Genomic DNA, 9737 nt, shown 5'->3' with positions numbered 1-9737 from the left:
CAAAAAAAAAAAAAAAAAAAAAAAAACAAAAAAACAACAACAACAAAAAACTCATTGAGTGAGTGAGTGAGTCAAATTGGAAATATATGTAAAAGCCATTGAGAATTAAAATGAGTACACTATATATTAGTTAAGGGAATATATTACTACAAAGTGCCCAAATAAATTACATTTAATTACTTTAATATAGAAAATTTTTGATATACTTTTGTATTCCTTAAAAAAATTAATTTTGTCAATAAAGGAGAGGAAAAACAAATCATCCTGACCAAGCTAGAAAGTGTATATAGTATCATTTATTTAATATTCCTTTTGGACAATGGAAAGGTTATAATCAAATTATTATTTATCTACTTTTGGATAATTGTGTGTTGTTTCAGAAGCAAAAGTTGAAAATCAGTAACCATGATTAGGCTTGTGCACATAGTGATATTGAGGGCAGCCTAAACTACATGAGACCAAGAATCAAAAGGTCAAAGGGGGAAAATGTTATTTTTTTCTTTCTAATTTTGTTCTTCATCTGTTTCTGTTACTGTAAATACATACACACATATATAATTATATATATATAACTAAATACATATTATATATTAAATATATATATATATATAAACACACACAACATTTTAAATCCATTTCTGTAATAAGATTTAATGTTTTATGGTTGTTAATTCTTAATTGCCCAGGATGTTATGTGGGTCACAGATGTAGTAGAGTAGACATCCCTTAGATATTTTTCTCTTGGTAAACTTGACTTGTAGATACTAAATATTCATAGTTTAAATGTAACAAAATTGATGCTAAAAAGTCAAAATGCTAGAAACTCATGAGCACCAATATGGGTTGATCTTTGGAAAATAGTTTATATATGATCTGATTGACTGATGAGTTAATTCTCCACTGAAAACAGAAACATACTTTTTGTGTGCATGGAAAGAGGCATAGGTAAAACTCTTCCCTTCATATTCAGCAAAAAAAGTACTTTCTTCTAAAACGATGTGATAGACTTCATTTCCAGAGCACCTCCCGTACATCTTCTGCCATTGTTCTGGCGACTGCTGACCTTCTCTGCAACATAAGCACACACACATACACGAAGAGGAAAAGACAATGAATGTGGGTCAATGATGCCATTGGCTGGAAAGTCAATCTCTAAGGCTGAGAACCAGTCAACACAATTAGAGGAGATATTACATTGGGTTCTGAGTTCAGATTAATGACATCACACTAAATTAAATTTAGTTCCACATATAACATGAAAATGATGATTAGTGAGTAGGTAGATAGTAAAATTTTACAAGACTCAATGTCAGAAATATTTATTCTGGCCATGGAACCATGATTCAAAGATGTGAATCGTTTCAGTTTGTGGAAATGCTGCACCCAAGTCCAGTGTGTAGAACTTGTTTCATTGTCTCTGTCATAAGGCAAAATTTACTTTATGATACACCTTGACTCTTATAGATACTAAATTTGCTTCATGTTTAATTTTTTTTCATGATATCAATTTGAGTTTGCAAAAGTATGTAATGTTAACTTTTGCCAATTTAATAATCAATACTATTCTCATGTTATGTATGCCTCAAGAAAAGACAGATATTGATGTAGTATGATTTTAATTGGTCTTAATAATAAAAACCTAGAGTCATATATTAGGGGGTGAAAATTGAAAGATCAGAAAAACAAAGCAGTCAGATCTTTAACCCCAGTACAATGGAGGTGAATATGGGAAGGAATATGGCTGGGCAGAGAGTGATATATAAGTCTGGAGGAAACAGTAGCTCAAGGCATTCAGTCTGAGGATTCCTAGAGAGAAACACAATCACCCATTCTGTCTGAGGATTCTGCTGAGGTAAGAACAAATGGTTGGCTTTTCGGCTTCTCTGATCTTTTAGCATTTACCCCCATATCTGACTCAGGGTTTTAATGATTAAAATAAAGTAGAATTCCTGCTACATATTTGAGAAATATTCTTTTAAAAAAGGGTCCAGAAATAGATTTGATATTTATAACCCTTTAATGCATGTATTGCTTTCATTCATAGGCTAGTATTTGTATGTAAGGCCTTTGGGTATGGTAGGCAATAACAGTAAACACCAGAGTGAATTAGAGCCATCATCAGTTCTGAAGAGCTAGCCTGTTCATTCTACTACACAAGAATACAGCCCAGAGTAAGAAATCTGCAATTCAGAAGCTGTAGTTCAGGACTGACAAGTCAAAACCTAAATTTTAGACTTCTGAACACCTGAAATGTGAAAAATAAAGTTTTCTTGTATATAGACCACTCACTCTTTGACAATGTGTAATAACAATTAAAAGTAGAATAAGATGGTATTCAAGAGGGATGCTAATGGTGCTTAAATAAAGAAGACACATACATTAAGAATAAAACTTATGGTTTCTTTAGCTCTAAAATGTTCTACCTAATTCTGAGGCTTTGGAAATTCAATTCATACAAAAATCATAAAAAACCCATAGCTGATTAAAAACCTTCTGTTTCATGCTACTATTGCACATATGAACTGTGCTGTAGACAGACTGAAATCTCTCTGAACCTGTGTGTGAAATAATTCTTTTTATTCCTCTAAGTTGTTTCTCTCAGATATTTTGTCATAGAAACAATGAAAGTAAATATATTAAGAATGATGATTCCTTGTGGAGAAAAAAATTCTTTTTGGCAAACCAAATTATCCATGGACCAAAGAACAATTTGGCAAAATAGTATTTGGCAAACATCAAAGCCTACTGAAGGTCCAGCAATATCAGAGAACAGTCTGGCAATTCATCATGGCTTATTTGAGATACAAAATGATCTCAATGTCAGAGAGCTGTTATGCAAATATACTAAAATCCCTTCAAGAGAATCAAAAACCTAATTCAGAAGCTGAAATGGGAACATAATGTGGTACCAAGGAAGAGAGCAAAAGTGATGGGACTCAGCCCAGGCCAGATTCAAAAAAATCCTTCATGAAGTGTTTCTCATCTTGCTACTTCATAACCTTACTTCCCCTCTCAGGAAGCACCTTATCATTAGGAGTCCTTATCTTCATGACTTCTTTAATATCTTGTAAAAAGTAACCAAGAACATTTACTTTTCAATTATTGTAAAGATGTAGACTTTTCTTCATGAAACTTGGGCCTTTTATTTGAAAGACTATGTGGAAAATACTAATAGCAATAAAAAAGTCTCACAAAGCAGTGACTGAGTACAAAGAAGGTTTTAGATTGAATGCTGTAATAATTAGCAAAATGGAGGGAGTAGTTACAGACTACTAAGAATAAACAGGAGAAGAAAGCTTTGAGGAGAAAAACGAAGGGAAAAGGAGCCTATGTTTTCAACGGGTAATTTCAGCGTTTGTAAGATGACCTAAGAACTCCAATACTGAAAGTCCAAGGGTTCACAAAAATATAAATGAAGAAGATTGTCTGTAGCTTTCCTGAAGAAATCCATGTATGACAGCAAGAGTAACAGGTCCTTCCCCTAACCATAGGAATGCCCAATATGGTTAAACAAAAGTAAAAAACTCTATTCTGAGTTGATGAAGAAAGATGTGTAGGAGACAGATGACAAAGGAGGGAGCTCATGTAGAAAACAACAATCAATACATGTGACATTTGCTTGAAATGACTAGGCAGCCACTGGGGATTTTACACACGTGCAAAAGTATGCACTTAAATTTTATAAAAGTTCTTCTTATAATTGTGCTAAGAAGATTGAAGAAGAGCAAAGACAAAAGTAGCTCTTTGTTGGGCCCAACTACTAATGATGTGATGGAGAAGGGTCATCTGTCTATTTGTTACTTTCATTGGTTAATAAAGAAACTGCCTTGGCTTTTTGATAAGGCAGGATTTAGATAGGTGGAGTAGACCAAACAGAATGCTAGGAAGAAGAGAAGTGAATCAGTCGCCATGATTCTTCCACCTGAGACAGATGTAGGCTAGAATCTTTCCCTTTAAGCAACCACCTCGTGGTGCTACACAGATTATTAGAAATGGGTTAATCAAGATAGAGAGCTAGCCAAGAAGAGGCTACATATAATGGGCTAAGCACTGTTTAAAAGAATACAATTTGTGTGTTGTTATTTCGGATATAAAGCTAGTCTTGCGGGAGCAGGGAGGAACAAAAAGCAGGCCTGCTCCCCTCATCACTAAAATGATGGTTACCACCCATGTTTCCCTTGAATTAATCAACTGGTTTGTCCTTTTCCTCATCAATTCTTAAATATTTAAAGGATTACTAACTCATCTTTGTCTCTAGTATTGGCCCTACACATTCTCTGTATTGTTACAAAGATGAAGGAAAATATGAAGTTTCACAATCCATGGAAATTATAATGAAGGATATGGACATGTGGATTACCATGATTTGGTCATTATACACAGTATACACAATTGCATTGCAGTTTGCACCCTATTAGATGAGTACAAACCTTGTATATCAATTTTAACAATTAAATTAAAGGCCCTAAATTATTTTTGTAATTCTGATGAATTGCATTGAAAGTATAAATAGATTTTTTGCAGAAGGGTAGTTTTTACAATATCATTTTTAGCAAACCATGGGCATAGAATGTCTTTCCATTTCTTAGTGTCTTTCTCTACATTTTTTCTCAGATGCTTAAAATTTTCATTCTACAAGTCTTTTGCCTTTTTGTTGGTTTATTCATATTTTACTTCTTTGGGAATATTTTGAATAAAACTATATCAATGATCTATTTCTTGATATGCTTTCCCCCATTTTAAGGGACGGTTTATTTACAATATCCACAGGCACTTAACAACTTTTTAGTAGGAGTCTAAGTTACAGAGAGAATAACCAATTTATCAAGTACAAGGTAGGGACTCAAAGTTGATGGAAAAGTGACTATCGGAAAACAAATACCTTCTTTTTCTTTATGTTGTTGATAGATAGAAAAGTCAGAAAAGTTACCCCCATGAAATCTAGTAAATATGGCTGCCTAAGTCATTTCTAAGCAAGGATATCACCAAAAGTCATATTAACATGGGAGGGCAGAATTGCATAGAGCCTTGACCCTAGACGAAGAACTATCAGAAATTTAGGTGTTTTGAGAGCAATAAAAATAGTCTTTGCCAAGGGAAAATACATCCAAATTGATTGTCTAATACTAAGGGATCAAATCTGAAATAATAGATAACATTAAATTTACATGCATACTGAGCATGTTATGTTTATAAATTTAAAATAGCACACACACACACACCATACAGATACTATGAATATAGTAAAAGAAGATAATTAAGTCTGAAATGAAAATTTTTCTCATCTCAAATCTTTTCATATGGATATATCATGTGTTAAGTGGAATTTTGTGCTCCAAATAACAACATCTTAAAGCCTTATACAGCAACTTCAGTCCCTATGTCAAAACTGCAATAAATTATTCAATGAATTCACTTTTTAAAAAAACCTAAAACCTCATTCATCTGACAACTTCTTATTGATTAGTGAATATTAAAAAATGGTGGAAAGTGGAATTTGACTTTTAACATATGCATTTTTTTTATATATATGGTGATTGTGATGACACTGAGGAAAAAACTAAGAGGTTTTTTTTTAACCTTTGTGTATAGAGCATTACTTTTAAATTTAGGAAATGTAGTCATTATTAAAATCTACCTCTTTTATTACTTTTATTGTTTTAAATAAATTTGTTAATAATATCTATTTTTCCAGCATATTCTGCTTTCTCTAATCCTAAATTGTACAATTAAGCAATAACAGGTTCATCAAGATTCACCCAGTTTGTCACATGACTTGCTGTTGTTCAATTCTTGATATTATGCAGACAAATTATTTTCACATCGATAATCCAATAAAAAATGGAGTACAGACCTAAATAGAGAACTCTCAACAGAGGAATCTTAAATGTCTGAAAGACACTTAAGGAAATGCTCAACATACTTACTCATGAAATCAAAACAACTCTGAGATTCAATTTTACACCTGCAAGAATGGCCAAGATCAAAAACACTGATGACAACTTATGCTGGAAAGTTATTATGGAGTAAAGGGAGCACTCCTGCATTGCTGGTGGGAATGTTAGGTGGTACAGCCCCTTTGGATGTCAGTGTGGTGATTTCTCAGAAAATTAGGAAACGGCCTTCCTCAAGACCCAGTAGTACCACTTTTGGGTATATATCCAAAGGATGCTCAATTATGCCACAAGGACATGTGCTCAACTATGTTCATAGCAGCACTGTTAATCATAAATAGAACCTGGAAACAACCTAAATGTTCCTTGACTGAAGAAAGGAAAAGGAAAATGTGGTACATTTACACAGCAGAAAAAAATAACAACATCTTGAATTTTGCAGGCAAATGGATAGAGTTAGAAAACATCATTTTGAGTGAGGTAACCCAGACCCAGAAATACAATTATCACATGCACTCACTCATAAGTGGTTTTTAAACATAAATCAAAGAAAACCAGCCCACAAACCACAATCACAGAGAACTTAGACAACAATGAGGACCCTAAGTGAGACTTACATAGATCTAATCTACATAGGTAGTAGAAAAAGACAATAACTCCTGAGTAAATTGGGAGTATGGGGACTTCGGGAGAAGGTGCAGGGGGAGGTGAGAGATATTCTTAGTATCAATCTATTTTAGTAACTAACACAGGCTTTATTATGTGTAACTGAAAATTGTTCCTTAGAAAAACAGGTCATAAATATTTATACTTAAACAATGAAACAAAAAATGGTTTATTGTTATTCTTGTATAAAGAAGATAAATATATTTACTAAAATTTTATTGATTAAAGGTTGATTTTTAAAAGTCTTACACAAGTAATATTTAAATTTAGTTCAAATCAATTAATCTTTGCTAATCATGTAATTATCTTTATATTTAATATCATCTTAGTTGTAGAAAAATTACAGGATAATTTTCTTCAAACATACATGAAATATATTCATTTGCAGTCATATGAAACTTTTACTTTATTTAAAAGTTATAATTTGTAAATGATATTTCAACCTTGGCTGTACTACCACCTTTCAACAGATATCAATGTTTAATCATTGTTGGCCAAAGAAATAATTATGATGCACAGTGGTCTATGTTATATTCACTAAATTTGTGACATGAAGGAAGTACATGAGGTTCCTAAACATTTATGATTACAACACTAACCACCATTGAATCTTTGGGTGTACATTCACTCTTTCTAGGTGTTTTCTAGCAAGTTCCTTGGAGATAAACCTTCATCTTAGAGTGAATCTTATTAATACACAAGGTGTTTTATGGGGAGATGAAACATTTTGTCCTGCAGAAATTTCATCGATATCAAGAAGTAAAGAATTTGAAAGTTTCTAGAAGTCACTGAAAACTGACAATCACCAGTGGCTCTCAATCACCCCACATATATGTTAATAGTAAGGGTAGCTCAGAGATTCACAAATCAGACAATCCATGCCAAAGAGGACAGAGACCAGCACAAACGCCTGAAAGAAACTTGAGCCAAATATAGTACCTAGAAATGACACACTCTAGCGTTTTGAGCTTTTGGAAATCTGTGCTGTGCATTCTAAGTTGCCAGCTTTTGTGAGTTGTCACCTCTGCTTCAGAACTCTTGGGGATGCAGCTGTCTTTGAGTCATTTCTGCTTGTATAAGTAACCTCTCATCCACATCCCTAAAAGTGACTCCAATAGAAGTTTATTTTTAAGCAGATTAAACACTTTGGTGACATTCTTACTTTGATCTATGGGTAGTTTCCTATTTGAGGTGAATTGCAAATAAGAATAGTACTACATTACATTAATTTGCAGACAACCAGACTACATGTATAGTGTTACTCTGTCTATAATGGGGACAGGGAAGGAATCTACATGAAGAAAGTAACAAGATCAGATAGCTCATTACACTAGGATGTGACTTCGCACTTCTGTTTCAAATCAGGACTTCAGCTATTTATATTATTGGACATCAAAACAGAATTCAGAGTTCTAAGACTGAAAAAGTAGAAAGAAATATAGAAAATGGTTCTTGATTTTCTACCACTAGATGGGACTGAAAAGCTGTTTGGTATTTGGTATTCACTGTATAAGAGATACAACTCCTTAAATTTGAGGGAATAGAGAAAGGCTATGCAATGTAATTCTGACACATTGCTAACAGTAAACTTAACAAAAATCATCATTAATTGGATGGATTAAATTCAGTAAGGAATTAAAGTGATCAAAAGTTAAATATTAACAGTTGACAGGCTGACCAAAATTCACTGCAATTAAAGTTGATTTTTTTCCTACAGTATCTCAATTTTATGTTTTTATCCTGTTAATTACTGGGTAAAATAAAAAAAATATTAGCTGATTTCTCCAATTGGCAATTAGGATATTTCAATGTCAATTGATTTAGCAATATTTGAAACTTCCTTTCATTCCCTTCCATTCATCCTGCTTGCATTGTTTTCCAACTAACCCTACACTATTGAACCCCAATCAGTGTTTAAGTACAGGTTGCTATAGGAGAAAGATTATATGATATTTAAAATTTTTTTTCATCAAGAATGATCTTAAACTTGGCAGTGTTCTTTGTCTATTAAGGGAGGATTTTCTACTACTTATAATTTGCATTTAATCAGATAATGTTGATTTAAATAATTTTACGTTTTCTCTTTGTCTTGAAATTTCCTACTTTTATTTTTTTTATCTTATCTTTGAGGAAAGTGTGATGAAAGATATTCCCTCTTTTGGGTTGATCTGTGCTGGTAATGCATTGTGTCTCTGCACTTTTATTTGAAATTCTCAGCTAAGATATATATTTGCTTTTATAATAAATATTTCAGAAAAGATTAGCAAAGAACCTCTAATTTTAATAAGTCTTCTTCACTTTTCAATTGCCTTTCCATATATTTTTCCAATTAATCTTCTGATAATAATAATTATATGTATTTCAAACTGTTTTGAACTTCAAGATTTATTTGTTACGATCCCATTCTCTCAAAAAATTAAAATAAAAATTCAACTTCTATAGATTATAACAGTGGGTATTTTTGTTTAATATTGTACAAATTCATAAATAATAACAGTAAATTTGTATAGCATTCTATATGTTTGAACAACCGTTCACATGGCTATATAATTCCCTAGTATTTTTCTTCTATTATTTAAATGTCCCTTTTTTGCAACATTAAAACATTTTAATGTAGCCGGGTGGCAGTGGTGCATGCCTTTAATCCCAGTACCCAGGAGGCAGATGCAGGTGGATTTCTGTGAGTTCAAGACCAGCCTTGTCTACAAGAGCTAGTTCCAAGACAGGCTCCAAAACTAGAGAGAAACCTTGTCTCAATCCCCCCCAATAAATTAATGTAACTATTTCAAATTATGCAAATACTCTTTCTAATATATAATGAAATATATAATATATATATGTATTATATATATAGTCTTTATTTGATCAAACTAGACTCTCTGAATGTGGCAGACAATGAGGGCTGACAGAGAAGCCAAGGACAATGGCACTGGGTTTGATCCTACTGCATGTACTGGCTTTGTGGGAGCCTAGTCTGTTTGGATGCTCACCTTCCTAGACCTGGATGGAGGGGGAGGTCCTTGGACTTCCCACAGGGCATGAAACCCTAACTGCTCTTTGGACTGGAGAGGAAGGGGGAGAGGAGTAAAGAGAGGGGGAGGGAAATGGGAGGAGGGAGGAGGTGGAAATTTTTAATAAAAACAAATAAAAAAATTTAACTGTGAATATAAAAACACC

At 33.0% G+C, this 9737-nt stretch overlaps 1 protein-coding gene across 4 annotated transcripts in view; it reads right to left on the bottom strand.

Moving 5' to 3' along the window:
- Positions 1–9737, bottom strand: part of Kcnt2 (potassium sodium-activated channel subfamily T member 2) — a 388623-nt gene that overhangs the window by 85369 nt on the left and 293517 nt on the right. For 3 of the 4 annotated variants that reach the window (XM_026779913.1, XM_005348456.3, XM_026779915.1), the window contains exon 15: positions 919–1068. In XM_026779913.1, the coding sequence (XP_026635714.1) occupies positions 919–1068 (150 nt within the window). Of the gene's footprint in view, positions 1–918; positions 1090–9737 lie in introns of all 4 variants that reach the window. The other variant, XM_026779914.1, reaches the window with a different exon arrangement.

Source organism: Microtus ochrogaster, chromosome 6 (genome assembly GCF_000317375.1).
Source record: "Microtus ochrogaster isolate Prairie Vole_2 chromosome 6, MicOch1.0, whole genome shotgun sequence".
NCBI lineage: Eukaryota > Metazoa > Chordata > Mammalia > Rodentia > Cricetidae > Microtus > Microtus ochrogaster.
The sequence above is the reverse complement of the archived record's forward strand: the minus strand, read 5'-3'. Positions and strand labels throughout refer to the sequence as shown.